The following is a 15535-nucleotide window of genomic DNA, read 5'->3' as shown; positions in this document are numbered from 1 at the left end:
AGAGGTACTTTAATTCAGAATTCTTTATTTTAGCATTTATGTACTAAATTTTAAGAATAAAGTACAGACCGGCTCCCGGTATCGCATCGGTCTTCTGGATATATCATTTGTACATTCTCAGACTACATTTCACTATTTATGACCTATTCTATATATGCTTTACCGTACGCCCCCCTAGACTCCATATAACACCTCCGGGGGACATTCACAATGCCTTTTAGTTTTGGGCTGGGTTCACACAGGGCGGATTTGCCGCGGTTTTGCCGCGGATTGCCGTTGCATATCCGCACTGCGGCAAAACCGCTGCGTTTGCAGTGCAATGCAGCACAAATGAGATTTGCCAAAAGCTGTTCTCACAGGACGGATTTTTTCCGCACAGCTGCAGGGCGGAAATGCAACTGCGTCGCAGTTTTAAAAGATGCAGCATGTTCATTCTACCGTCTTTTCTGCAACGCTTTTTTGTCCATAGACCTCTATGGATGCAGCCAAAACCGCACCAAATCCGCGGCAAAGTGTAAAAAAGCGCTGCGGAAAAAGCCGCTTGCGGATTTTTCCGCATGAAAATCCGCAGAAAAATCTGCAAGCCCAAATTAACCCTTGAAGCGGTTTTGCCACAGAAGCAGTTCTTCTGCGGCAAAACCGCAACGGAAAAACCGCGGCAAATCCGCCCTGTGTGAACCCAGCCTTAGAGTGTTCCACTACAACTGCAGGCTTCACCTCTTGTGGATTTCTAATCAGGAGCTGTAATGGACAATATCCACCAGCGTGCTCCGTCCTGTGTGAGGTCCCTGAAGGGGATACAAGGGTATAGCTACAAGCGAACTGGATACGAACCACTAGGTGCAAATCCCTTTCATCCCAGCACACACTGTCCCTCTCAAGATCTCTGCTTGCTGGCAGTGAATCAGAACATTCTTGCTGTATTCCACCTGTGCGGAGCAATTCATCATCGGAAAGAGAAAATGAGACGTTCGCTTCCAAACGACGTCCTGAAACACGCAGATAATCATCCGTATTTTTGTTCAGTCCATCATTAGCCTGCCCCCGCCTGGGAGGAGTTTGTGAAGCCAGCCGTTCAGTGGAAAAGGCGATCATTTGGTCACATGATGATTTTCATGCCTGTATAAAAGGTAGCGACAAAAAACAAGAAGCGAACAAATGATCATTTGTCGCCACGTTTTTACCCAAAGATAACAGCTGGTCGCTGGCGATTCCAAGTAGGGGGACGGTTTGTGATCGGCTGATCATGCAGGGATCATTCTAAGGGCACTTTACAAGGGGCGACTGTTGGGTGCAGAAGTTCCTACTGGTCTGATGCGTTCATACAGGAGCAAGTCATGCAACGAATGGAAGCGGAGCGCAACGGAGATCTCCTCTGGCCGCCTTCATTCACTATGAACAGGCAATGTAGACAAATGGTGCAACACATATCAAAACCAGTGCAAACATTCGGCTATCCAGTGAGCGCCGGCCCTGCTTGAGCCACACTGTTCCTCGTCTAGGGCCAGACTTAGCGGCTCGATAGGTGGTGGCAGCTACATCCCCGGCGGCACCTGGTGATCCATACATGTATGTGAGGGGTTTCTATACGTCATCTGTAAAGGAAAGAACCTGAACGTGGCTAAGAAGATCCCCGTCCAGATCAGACCCCCCCGCGCCACTTTATAAAACACCTCAAACTTGCTTCATACCGCACAGTCTTGTTTTATTAAAAACCAAAATAAGTCACTTTTACATCAAAGTGGTAGCAGGTGGCGGCTCTGTGGGTCACATCCATTGTATTAGTTATCTACAAAATAAAATTAGAAAAACAAACCATAGTTTCTAGTCTGGTGACACAAAACACTTCAGCTCAGGGGCGATATGGTATAAACAATAGAAAAATAAAATCGTAGGTACACAGTATGGCGGCGGCCTTCTCATTAAACTGTTCGTTTCCTATTCTCATCATGAATAGGTATACTGTGCATATGACGGCGCCATCTTGTGGTAGAACCAGGTTACTACACATCACACTAGACTCCCCATCAGAAACACTTCCCTGTAATGGTGGAGCGGCTGTGACAACTGCATTTGCCACGCCAGGAAGGCGACGCTGGGACGTCCGATGTGCGTGGAGTCACCCTGGAACACAACGAGAGCTTCATATTCATTTATGGACAATGCGAACAACCTGAAGGTCTAGGACACCCCTCAACCTCTGTATGTGGGCGTCCCAGAGAATAAACACTTTAGGTTATGGAGCTAAACTAGATTATCACCTAAATTCACTAGGACACCTCTACATACATGTCTTATAGGGAAGTCACTGCAGCTCATTGTCACATGGGGGGGGGGGGGGTACGTGGTCCATATGAGGGAGAATCAATCACATAGAGCCTTGGAACAGTCTGGATGGTGGGTGGATTGAGATTCAAGTTGGACACTATTTTTATTACATTTCCAAATACTTTGTTTTTCTCATCTTGTGTTACATGACATTTACTCCAGTCACACCCAGAGCTGCATTCAGAAGCAGGTCCTATAATGCAGTGTGCTCCAAGGGAGGTACTGTGTAAACACGACATCGATTGCAATGCGTCACCTCCCATTATGGACTGTACCGCAGTGGGATTGATTTCCTAGCTACTCCAGTCACACCCAGAGCAGAATATCTGTAGCATGCTTTGGTGTCTACTGAGAAAGGTATTGTGGCGCATTGCAGATGTAGTGTTGCCACAGCAGACTTTCTGCTGTCTAGCAACGAGATGTGACATGACAATGACTGCGGTCACATCAAGAGCTGCATCCAGAAGCACTCTATAGAATGCAGCATGCTTTTGTGTGCCCCAAGGGAGGTATGGTGTAAATACTACATCTTCTACAATGGACTATATGGCTGAGAGATTTGACATCTACTTCAGTCACACCCAGAGCTGCATTTAGGACTATACTGGCCCATCCATAAATAGCTGTAGCATGCTCTTGTGTGCACTGAGAAAGGTACCGTGGGCCACTGCAGATGTACCGTTTAAACAGCAGAATTTGCACCGTATAGCAGCGAGAGGTCACATGGCATCTACTCCAGTCACACCCACAGCTGCATTTAGAACTACTTTGGCCAATTCATAACAGCAGCTGTAGCATAGTTGGGTGTACGCTGTGATGTAAACACTACATCGACCCTAATGCACCGCAGCAGAATATACTCCGCATAGCACTGAGATTTGAGGTTCCTGAGAACCAATAGAAATCTGGCTGCAGCTCTTGTTGTAAATGGAGTAGAAGACATGATGTGATGCAAGATCAGAGCAGCAAAGCATGTGGCAGGTTACATAACAAGCCCCCCAACTGCTACAGCTTCATAACTATTCCTATGACATTTTCACACGGCCGAGAAAATTGCGTGAGGTTTGTGCGTTGCGAGAAGCGCGAATATGAACCCCATTATTTTGAACGGGGGTCATAAACATGCGCCATTTGTTTCCACATCGCAGTGCAGGAGAAAATGGTGGCATGGCCCATCCTTGGGCGTTCCCTGGCATCGCCCATTGTTTTCAATGGTGCTGGGGAAAGCATCGCACGGCGAGCTGGGTGCACGTGAATGTGATACGAGGCTTCCATTGAAAACAGCCGCGCCGGAGGATCGCTACTTCCCTGAAGCACTGCGAGACGATCACAAGCGCGATATTGGGCAGAGCTTCACCACCGGATATGGCACTCGCCCATGTCAAATTAGCCTTAAAAGCATTTGTCCCTGGCTACCTTCACACAGGCGAGCGCGATATCGGGCCAACCCAGTCCAATTTCAGGCTCGTCAATGTGCGTTTCACCCGCGGATGCAAAGCAATTTTCATACAAAAACGTCTCCCGTCACTTCTGTGAAATTGCGCTTTTCTGGCGCTTGTTGCAGCGGAGGATCTGCAAGGGTTTCCCATTGATCGTATGGCATGTTCGACTGTCCCAATGAAAACTGGGCGATGCGTTCCGCGGGACGTGGAAAAAAAACAGGACATGCAGCGATTTTTTCCCTCGCAGCATCGCTAACGGATAGGACTGCATTCAGAAGGATGGAGTTTATATTTGCACGTGTTTTATGCGTCTTGCAACCCACAGAACTTGCGCAAGATTCATGCTCGTGTGGATGTAGCCTCATTGTGAGAGCTGAAAGTCAGAAATGTAGTTTTCTCGTGGACCCCAAGAAGCGAACAGCTGCCGGGTGTCCAGAGGGGCACATAAATAACACTAGGAGGGAATTAGGGATTAAACCTAAAGCACCCTTATAATTCGCTGATCTAACCCCCCCCACGAGGATCCGCCACTAGCAGCCGAGGGTCCGCATATATTCGTAGTGAAGTCTTGATTGCATCGCCCTGCTGCCACCACTAGAGGTCGCTCTGAATGTGTCCTCAGGAAGTCAGGTGAGAAATGCAGGCCAATATACAGAGGGCATCTAGTAGGGATTGCTGAGATCGCCCTCCTCTCGCGATGCTACTGGTTGGCGGCTTCACAAGCATCGATCCAGTCGCTATAAACATCCACCGGCTCTGACAGATCTGGGGAGAAGAGTTAAGGGCACACTGGGAGAACATAGGAGCAGGAAGACCCCGCAAGGGGCTAACAGTACAGAGGGGCACATATACCGATCCAAGATCACAAACGGCACATCGGATCTCAGTGATCCCCATCATTACCTCTTCCACATGTAAATCCCGCCCCCTGAACATTCGCCAACAGCATCATTCCCATCTCGTTAACCCTATTCATACCTAAGGAATACCTGAACTTTCATAAGTACTGATCAGTGGGGGTCCCGCTGCCGAGACCCCCGCTGATTGCTAGATTGAGGGGGCTGCAGGATGCTTCCTATACATCTCTATGAAGCCATCTTCAGCTGCCGAAAGCAGCCAAAAATGAGTGAACACCATTTAGGGGGCGCAGCGCTCAGGTGAGTGCCGCAGCCCCCTCATTCTATCGATCAGCAGGGGTCTCAGTAACGGGAACCCCGCTGATCAATACATTTGGCAGGTTTATATGACATGTCAAAAGTTTTCTGAAAGTTCAGGTATTCTTTAATGTTCTTGTGTAATAAGACTCTTACCAATCTACTTCTCAAGATCTTCTAATCCTTCCATCCTGCTGTTGACACGTGGTTGCCATGGTATCCGGCCACTGCTGTGATCCGGAGCGGTGGCTGGCGCTTGCTCATTTGCTGGTGATTATTCTCTACAGCAGGGGGCCGGGGTGGCAGCAGCACACCTGGCTGAGGATGCATGGCAGCCCCCTTCTCCGCCTGCCTATAGGACAGTGTCTGGCCATGTTAATTAGCAGAGATAACGATGGAATACGCCACTTTATTTGCTGCAGCTGAGATTTAGTGGTAACCGTCTACCCTTCAGACCCCGCACACACTTCATCATGGGGGGCATGCCAGTTCTTATCCTCCTTGCAAAATGCTCTTTTACAGTTCCACCTAATTATATAGATGCGTACGTAATCCTGTTAGTTGTTGCTTCGCCTCTTGGTGGAGAAGGGCGAGGGAACGGTTCTGGGCAGACATGACTGAACAGCCAGGAGCGGAAGGAACGCTGCAGGGCAGTCAAATGCCAGCAGGCTGTAAATCATTGTACAAGGGTGAAGGGGTGGAGGGTGGCACCTAATGGCACCGAGTATGTATGCGTGCATGCGTGATATTATACATACACACATAGACTCATGTTTGGCTGAGATTGCAATCATTAGTAGGAAACACCCACGGAACAATGCAGAAGAGAAATAGGGAGGTGGGCATACCCTTAGGCTGGGTGCCCGCGGGGTGATTACCAGCGGGTTGTCCGCAGTGGGCATTCTACTGCAGATCAGTCCCATAAAGCCTGTCTACTAGCCTGTACCACTGGGTACGGGTTTTATCGCAAATTTCTGTGCGGAATTCACCCCCTTATTGAGAAGAGATGAATGCCGCGATACAATGGACATGCTGTGGTATTTAATTCCGCAGGGTTTTGTGCAGATTATTTCTGCAGCTTGCGGCTGACATTTAAAAAGCTCATCCTCTTTGCTGCTGCTGTAAATACTGCGGATTTTCATAGCGAAGGGTTCGCAGCAAATCCACCCCACGTGAACCCCACCTTAAGCTGTCACATGGTAGCATTTCTCCCCCCTAAAACACCAATTGTGTCCGACACCATGACTCCTCCTAGTGGTCGAACTGACACGTCTTGGTGCCGGCCCGGCTCCCTCTGCACTTCGCAGTGAAGACAGAAATGCTGGTGTAACAGGACACACTAGTATCCCTGAAGTCGGAGCAGCCTACGGTTCTACTTCTGATGCTTAACGGCTCCCAAAATATTTGTGAGCAGTGTAAACTGGCCAGTCACCTACAGACCGCCAGCGGCAATGTGCCAGGCTGCCGTGCATCACTCCGTAGACAGACACCATGGGATACATCTGCCTGCTCTGTACTCGGTTATGGCGGCCTCTTACATAATAAAGGCTGTAGCTCCTGTCTAACTAGTTTAAGACCCACGCCACTTTACCCACTAATGACCGGGTGCAGGAGCTTCATAAAACATGTCATTTCTCACTGTAGATTTGCCCTGTAACTGGAGGCTGACATATTAGGAGGCGGTAAACCTCCCGGAACTAACATATAATGTAGAGCAACTCCATGTCTAGTAAGACCCAGCAGCCTCCGTACCGGGACTGTAGCAGCAAGTGGCATACTGAACTGCATAAATGGCGCTAATTAACTGTAGTGTAAACTGCGAACAGAAAGGCGAGAATTGTGAAATAGGAAAAATCTGTTTTACCTCTGGGGGCTCCGATGCTACTGCAGACCCTGGAAGCCACAACGTCTGTTCCTGTTAGGTGTAGAAAACAGGACTTGTCTGCACCAGCCCCCTCATTCAACGAGGGGTTGTATATCTTGGCACAATCCTTTTAAGGGACCTTTCACACGGGGCGGAATTACCCCGCAGGACGCAGCAAATCCAAAACGGATTTTGATGCAGAATTGCAGGCAGGTTTTAAGCCATTTTCAATTCTGCATCAAAATCTTAGGATAGCCGGTGGCTTGTGATGCAGATTTTACTGCGGCTTGCGGTGGGTCGTGTGGCCTATTCTGTCCCGTGTGAAGGGTCCCCAAAGGGGTTGTCTGACCGCTTAATTTTGAAAAAGTAACCAGACACAGATGGCCAAGGATATCAAATCAAGCCGTAGGTGCCCATCCTCTGTGATCCAGCCTTGCTGTTCACCTGGGGCTCTACTGACAGTGAAAGGCAGGTGACCACTGCCTGCCAATCACAAGCCACAGAGTCACTACTCAAATCCTGGGTGCCATGATGCCAGGAGTTTCAAACAGTGATGCTGTGGCCCGATTGGTAGGCAGCAGTCACCTGATGTTCGCTGTCAGCACAGACTGGGAGAACTGGGGCCAATAAGGTGTAAGTACCATTTTATTTGTAATTTTAGGCCATCTGCACCCCTGACATTCAATTTTCATAAAGTAACCAGACAACCTCTATCGGAAATCCTCAAGTGGTTGAAGGCAGCCTCCCTCCCCCCCCCCCCCCCCCCCTATACAGAAATGCTCTTAAAGGGATTTTCCAGTTTCATGTAAATTGCCCTTAGTCCAATGATTTACAAGTATCTAATGTACTCTGCTGGCGATCAGTGAATGCTAAATATTCTTGATTACATCTGTGGAATCTCAATAAAGCTCACAGATCAGGGGGTTTGTTACAATTGTATGCAGCCCACATAATCCTCTGTGAGGTGAGCAATCAGGACTTCGGGCTGACACAATGTAACAAACTATCAAGACAGGAGAGATTTGCGCTATTGATGTGCTTAACCTACACTAAATTGTGCAGACCGGATACAATTTTAACAAACACGGTACGTTAGGCCATAAAATGCCCTCCGTCCCTCCAGTTCAGCCCATCACCCCCCAACGCTGATCCAGTCGCCCGGCCTAAAAGTACCCCAATAGCTCTTTTACACCAATGAACGGTGACGTCATCGCTGGCTCCAGTTTAGACAGGCAGCTCATCGTTGGGAATCGGGAACTTCTGGTTCGGGGTTAAAATGAGAATTTGTTGATTCGCGTTTCAGCTGAAGGATTATCGGTCGCTCTCATTGGTTTGAACAGTTTTTGGAATGTTAATTGTTCCATCTAAAAGCACCCTAAAGTTAGTTTTCACACGGGAGGTCACGATAGTCACGGGAAAATTTGTCTTTTTTCCCATGACTTTTGCGCGTCAGTGCTGCCTTTTCTCGCAAAAACAGCGCTGCCGCTTGCGATTTTCTCACGTTTTTTCGTGAGAAAGACAACAGGACCTTCTAATGTTAAAACGCATCACATCGCATGAAGATCTCAAGTTCGTACTTTGTGATGCGATAAAAATTACATTCCATAGGGAAACACAGCAGGAAGAGGGGGGGGGGGGGGGGGGCAAAACGCAGAAAGATAAGGCAAGCCGCAGGGTTTTTTTTTTACGCAACCTCGAATGAGTAAAAACATCACAAATGTGACAGAAACCATTGAAAAGCATGGGATTCATAATTTTGTGTGATTTTTATCGCCAGTGTGATAGCGGCCCTTGGAGGTCTTCTATGTCCTGTACACAGGATACAGACAGCCCGTAATATTCCGGATAACGCATATAACACGGATACAGCGACGCTGTCAGGGATAGGATGCAGATTAGTAGAACAGGCGGAGCGGCCATGAAAGTAGTAAAGCTCCTTCAGGGATGCAGTCTTATTAATCAGGATTATCCTCAGATCACCTCTTATCTCGTTTGCTTTGCTGGAATACGCCCAGCACATTATTAACACCTTCCTCTCTGACACGTACCCTGGGGCGCGGCTATATCCACAAAGGGGACGAGTGACCCAACGTCCTGCGGTCCCGGAGGAACAATGCGATGTACGCCGCACTGGCTTCTAGGAAAGGATACATGTTATGGGGGTCTGGAACTCCTCGAGACACACGGTGCAGGAGATGACCCCCGTGTTCCGGGCTCTGTCCCTGTGGGAACAAACAGATGCAGAAAGTGACTCGTTTGATAAGAACTGAGGCACCTTTAAAAGCAGACAACTAGTCGTTCAAGTGCATTGAGGCGAAGCGGCTGGGGATCACACTACTTCTCAGGTCCTCATACTCTGGGAGATCACCTACATATTTGCTGGATGTGCCCAGAAGTTCACAAATCAGTTTTACAGTAACTTAACACGATATTTGATGGACATTTCCCATTTGGCCCCTCAGTCTATCAGGCGATCGTTATCCTGTTACTAATTGTAGGATTCCCAGACGGATCTGATTCATAGTCTTCTATCACTTCCAGGCGGATGTCCGTCCATAGAGGTTAACAAGCAGGTTTCAACTATTATGGCCGCGGACAGCTGCCTTTACAGCCCCTAATATCTTACACACCACAACAACTATTGCCAATGCTAGTCTATTTAAGGTTACAGTGTTGCATCGGAGGCTCCCCTGCGAGGGGACGAGGCTGGCGGCCACGAAGGCTGAACTTGTCTGTTCTCACAAAGTGTTAATAAATGATTTTTTTAGTTTTGTGTTGATTGTTTTCTATCATTTCAGTGTCACATTCTACACCAGATCTTGTTTCTTGGTCGTTTAATCCTCTTACAAAGATTACAGTTTTCCAACTTTATTTTACACCTAGCATGTACTGGCATCCCCCCCGTGTAATGTATGAGCCGGGAGGACAATACTTGGGGTCCTAAACTGTAAACACAGCGCTGTAGAATAAAGCCCCTTGTAGGAGTTGTGCCAAGTTATATCATATCCACAAGATAGGGAATAACTTCATGATTGATCAGGGTCAAACTGCTGAGACCACCACAGATGCCAGGAACGGAGGTCCAGTTGGTCCCTGAGGTCACACAGACACGTCACTGCTCCATTCTAATCAATGACAGCGCCGGAGATTGCTGAAGTGAATGGTGTGCCTGCACAACCTCTGCTCCATTTACTTGGGGGCCAAATGGACCCCCAATCTCTGTATCCTGCACGAACTCACTGTTTAGTGTGGGTTTGACCACTGGAACCCCCCATAATTCCCTAAATTTAAGCCATAGCATGTCCCAAAGCTTGGGCAGTGGAAGCCATGCATGCACACCTCTGCCTCATTCACTTCAAGGGGACCACCAGAGATAATGTAGTGATTGATCTTGGTGATCTCTAGCTTTCCCATTGAAGTGAATGGAGAGGAGGTGAGCACCTACAGCCTCTGCTGTCTGCACTTTGGATGTGCCGGGGCTGTCATCTCAGGTTCGTGGGGGTCCCAGCAGTCAGACCCCTACCAATCAGCAAGTTATCTCCTATCCTGTTGATACATACCTTGCTGTAATGGGAATAATTAACAAAGTATATAAGTGTATTAGGGGTTAAAGTAGAATCAGTAACGGTGACTGTTCAGTATCACATGTCCCCTCTCAGCCAGTCAGAAGCTGGAGAAGTTCATGTGAGGCACTTGGCAACTCCTATGGAGCACATCACTGGATCCTAACAGGCTGGGAGGGATCATGTGACTCCACAGAACGAGGCCCTGACATAGAGCGCCCCCTAGCACATCTTACATCTTTACGTCGCAGGATTTCTCGTGGTTACAGAAGGGACACGTGAACTGGGTGTCCAGATTCCCCGTCATCTTCTTCTTGGGTGGAGGCTTTCTCTTTGACTTTCTGCGTCCCATCTTCAACAACTACAAAAAAACAGAAGAGGTGATGAAATAATCCTGGTAGATTGTCACCCATCATGGTGTGTCAGCTATTCTCGCTGGTATCTGCCACCTTTCTGGTCTATCAGTACAAATGCAAAAATAGGAGGAACGGCGCTGCAGCTCAAGAAGTAGAACCAGGAAGAGTGGAGAGGAAACGTATTCGGCTACATGATACGGGGCCGAACCCACTGTTTGTCAGCCCACATTCACATTGGATTCAGGCAGAGGTTTAACTCTGTACAGTTATATCCTGCAGGTTCGGAGTGTGAATGAAGGGGGATAGCGGGTCAAACCCGCTCCATACAATGCGGGTGCCGGCTGTTTCATCCAACACCCACCCACAACAGCTCCGATAAGCCGTGCCGCTCATCAAAGTTGTTAACTCTTTAAATGCCACAAATTCTGTTAGTGGCATTTAAATGGCCCAACTGATGTTCAGGGGTCACATACAGAACCTACGATAAGATCATAGGTTGCCGTGTGGTTGTCATGGCAGCCAGGGGCCTTCTGAAAGCCCCGGGGCTGCCATTGCAGAGTGTCTATCAGACTGCGGTATGATGTAATGCTACCGCCTGCGGCTGCCAAGACGACTGCATGACAACCCGCGATGGCATTACATCATACTGCATCACAAGTTCTTGTCCCCTATAGGGACTTTAAAAAAAACAACAAAATTAAAAAAAAATTAAAAAAAATGATAAAACAAAAACCTGTCATATTTATAATAAAAGAATCTAAATAATAATATATATTTGGTATCGCTGCGTCCGTAAAAGTCTGATCTATCAAAGTAATACATTATTTACCCCGCACGGTAAACGTCAGAAGAAAATAAAGAACGCCAGAATTGCGCCTTTTCGGTCACCCTGTCTCCAAGAAAAAAAAATGTAATAAAAAGTTATACTGGTACCAATAGACCATCAGAAGACGCCCCAAAAAAATGAGCCCTGCACAACTACACCAATGGAAAAATAAAACATTGATGGCCGTCAGAAGATGGCGGCAGAAATTTAAGAATAAGGGCTCATGTCCACGGGCAAAATGACATTTAAAATCCGCAGCGGATCTCCCGCGCGCGGATCCGCACCCCATAGGGATGCATTGACCACCCGCGGGTCCATAAATACCCGCGGATCGTCAATAAAAGTGATTTTAAAAAAATGGAGCATGAAAAAATCTGGACCATGCTCCATTTTCGTGCAGGTCTCCCGCAGGGACGGCTCCCGCGGGCTTCTATTGAAGCCTATGGAAGCCGTCCGGATCCGCGGGAGACCTAAAATAGGAATTTAAAGCATTTACTCACCCGCAGCGGGCCGCGAAGCTCTGCTCTTCCTCACGGCTGCATCTCCCTTGCTTCGGCTCGGCGGATGTGCCCGGCGCATGCGCGCGGCACGTCGACGACGTGCCGGCGATGTGCCGCCGGCGTCAGGAATTCATCCGCCGGCCGAAAATGAAGATCCGGCCGTGAGGAACAGCTGATCTTCGCCGTCCGCTACGGAAAGGTAAATGCTTTTAAATTGCTATTTTCAGCGCTCATGTCCGCGGGGCAGGAGGGACCCGCTGCAGATTCTACATGGAGAATCTGCAGCGGATCTGATTTTCCCCGTGGACATGAGGCCTAAACCTTTGTAAAAAAAAATTTAAGTAGCACAGCAAAAAATAAATAAAAACCCGGCAAACACCTGCTGTATATAAATGTACCTTAGTAATTGTACTGACCAAAAAATATAGTTATCAGGTCATTTTTGGTGCAGCGTGTACGCCGTAGAAACGAGACACACCGAAAAATGGCGGAATCTTGTATCTTTTTCATTTCACGCCATTCAGAACTTTTTTTAAAGTTTTTCAGTACATTAGAATCCTAGAATGGTGGAGATGGAAGGGACCCCCAGGGTCATTGGGAAAAAACAAAAATGGGTGGGAGAGAGCAGGGCTGTGACCCTCAGGGGTTAAAGAGACGTGGTCACCTACTTTTAGCCCATGGACTCGGAGTAGGTGACCCGCTGAGTCCGGTGATGCAAGTTGTATACTTCCCCATCGTTCCCCGATGGCAGCGCTGAATGCCATCACTTAGTGTATTGAGCGGCGCTCTAAGTAGTCCGCCCATTATAAAATTAGGACGGACTGGCTACTAAGTTAGCATTGCTGCCTAACGCATTCAGGGGCGGCGGCCAGCGCTGCCCCCGGGGGAGGCAAGTATAACCCTTCCAGATGGGTCAGCCTACTGTCAGCCCATAAGCTTAGCTCCTAAGGATAAAAGTAGGTGAGAGTCTAAGAGTGCCAAGAAGAGCGCATCAATATTCACCCGCTGCCTTTCACACCTGCACCAGGGGGCGCTTTGATCCCATTTGCACCTTTTGGGACCATGAAAGCCCTTTGTAAGGAGATCCCATCGTCTCCCTGCCCCTCCAGACACACCAGTACATCACGGACACCCGTCGCTGTGGGACCCCGGAACCTGCCAAGCCAATCAGCTCACATATGCTTGGTGTCCCCTGGTAGCTAAGTTCATGATGCAAAATATGGCGGCCGTATCTTCCCTATTGGAACGCCTCTTTGGAAAAAGGTCTGCAAAATTAAATTGGGGTTTCCATCCAGACGTTCTGCGCATCTACTTATGACATCACCGGAGGCGGGCTACGGAGGACGGCGGAGGGACTTGGCAACTAAAGGAGGATCCTCCCCTCCCCCCTATAGTCAGGCCCAGGAGTCGCATCTAAATATCAGTGTGCTCCGCGCCCCACGACTGCATGACACAACCTTATAAACGGGGGCTTCCTAATATTTCCGTGTTTTGTGTCTGAAGCTCCACCCCCCCCCCCCCCTCCCCGTCTGCAAAGACCCACTTGTGTTATTTGAGCACCGCTGACCCCGATGGCTGCTGCATTAAACCCGGGAGAGGCGGCAGGTGGTCACGTGGCACACATTGTACAGGTAACCACTCACAGGCTTCCCTGGGCATTGGAAGGCAGCGAGCGGCTGAGCAGGAATCCAGTTTTATTAAGTTTAAGCTTTTTTTCCCCCTCTCCTTTTTCTTAAGTCTTCGAGGGTCCGGTCACCGGGGCGGGGGCAATTTTAGACAGTAAAAAAAACAAACAAAAAAAAAAAAAATAAACACACTTTCACTCGATTTTTTTTTATGTTAAAATCTTTAGCGCATCCAAAAAAACGAAAGGCGGCCCCCATGATGCCCGCTGTCACAACCCCCAGATAACAGAGGGCGCAAAAAGTTAAACACGGACGCTGATGCATCTAATGGCCATTTATGATCTGTGATTGCGGACCAGAATAGGGCCTGCATCAGTTTTTGGGATGCGCCGCCACGGTCCACGTAGAAAAACACGAACACGTCTGAATTCACTAATGTAATTTGTCTGTTCGTTAACGGTATTCTGTCAGTAAAAAACACGCACTGACCACCTCCGTGAGAGCGGCCGCTGCAACCGGCACCGGAGCCTTAGAATGGCGCAGGTTTAAAGCCCAGACAGCGCGGACTGTGCGTACGAAAATCAGGAGAAGTGCGAGAAAACATCACGTGGCGGAGACACTAAGCGGGCGCCAGATCTACGGGGCCGTGTCCACTGCCTCCCATACCCTGGTGCCCGTCATACGCTGCCAATACTGCCGCCCCCAGCGGGTTCACCACATGGGGTTGGGACGGACTATTCGGACAGGCATATATCCACCGCCCCATTACAGCCCATGAGGCTGGTCACATGACCCAATGTTTACACACCGCCACATCACTGCACGACCCTCCGATCGCTCCATCATGGCAGCGGCAGAGCGGGGACCGCATGTTTGGGAGAAAAGTTGTATTTTTAACGACATTTTGGGGAAGAAAATTACAGATTTTTTTTTTTTGGGGGGGGGGGGAATAAACTGCGCCAGCAGTCCAGCATGCCGGGATACATGTATACACAGGAGGGATGGGGGTGGAGGCTGCCACACACCACTGGCGCACTGCCCCCCAGCACCTCATAACCAGATCCCCGGGGAGCCGCAGCACACATCATAATGACATGATAATCACCTCCGAATTCCCGCCTGATACTTCGTGTCTCCTCCCTCCCGGCGCCGATCAGCAATGAGAGTGGACGGAAATCACCCCCCTTCTAGCTACACTTCCTATTTCCGGTCAGCAGCCAATCAGCTAGTTCACAACACAAGTTGTCCCGCCTCCTCTAGTTTCCCATTGGACAGCCAAGCGGTAACGTCCCATTGAATCCAAGGTCGCGTCACTCATCGTTATAGAACGCAGTTTGTGATTGGTGGAGAGGCAGAGAGACGTCTCCGCTGATTGGAAGGAGATGACGTCAAGGGTATGCGTCGTTGTTAAGCGCGACTCGTTGCTAAGGAGGCCTAGAGCATGAGGTCAGGCCCGAGCTAGAGTGGAAATGTGGCAGCTCATCTGCAGAATCACAAGGGAGCTTTCACCCAGTGTTGGGAATACGCCCCACAATCTGCACTGCTGACGTGGGGATGGGAAAATAACAGAATCAGTCCGGAAAATCTGCACCAAAACCTACAGTTGCGCCGTATTCACACGACCGTGTGTGTGTATATATATATATATATATAACGGTATTTAGCTGCGTAAAAAATTGCCCAAAAATCGCGACCATCCGAAACATTGGATTCCAATATATTGATTCAGGTGAGCGATTTCAGGGCGTGTAAAAAAAATTGCGCTGTAAAAAATGGCACCGATTTTATACGCCGCGTCACAAGATAGGACTTTTGCCAAAATATGCAGCATGATCCCGTAGACTTCTATGGCAGCAGAAAAAAAGGGGTTGGAGGGA

The 15535-nt window shown here is 48.7% G+C and overlaps 1 protein-coding gene across 1 annotated transcript; it reads right to left on the bottom strand.

Annotated features, from left to right (window-relative positions):
- Positions 1-1684: 1684 nt before the first annotated feature.
- On the bottom strand, positions 1685-14860 carry ELOF1 (elongation factor 1). The gene is made up of 4 exons (XM_066593642.1): positions 14764-14860; positions 10588-10712; positions 8940-9010; positions 1685-4535 (listed from the first exon to the last, which is right to left on the bottom strand). Exons 2-4 carry the CDS (start codon positions 10701-10703, stop codon positions 4471-4473), a joined length of 252 nt encoding a protein of 83 aa, XP_066449739.1. The 5' UTR covers positions 10704-10712; positions 14764-14860; the 3' UTR covers positions 1685-4470.
- Positions 14861-15535: the final 675 nt, after the last annotated feature.

The sequence above is a fragment of the Eleutherodactylus coqui genome, chromosome 2 (genome assembly GCF_035609145.1).
Source record: "Eleutherodactylus coqui strain aEleCoq1 chromosome 2, aEleCoq1.hap1, whole genome shotgun sequence".
In the NCBI taxonomy this organism is placed as follows: domain Eukaryota; kingdom Metazoa; phylum Chordata; class Amphibia; order Anura; family Eleutherodactylidae; genus Eleutherodactylus; species Eleutherodactylus coqui.
This window is presented reverse-complemented; position numbering and strand designations above follow the sequence as displayed.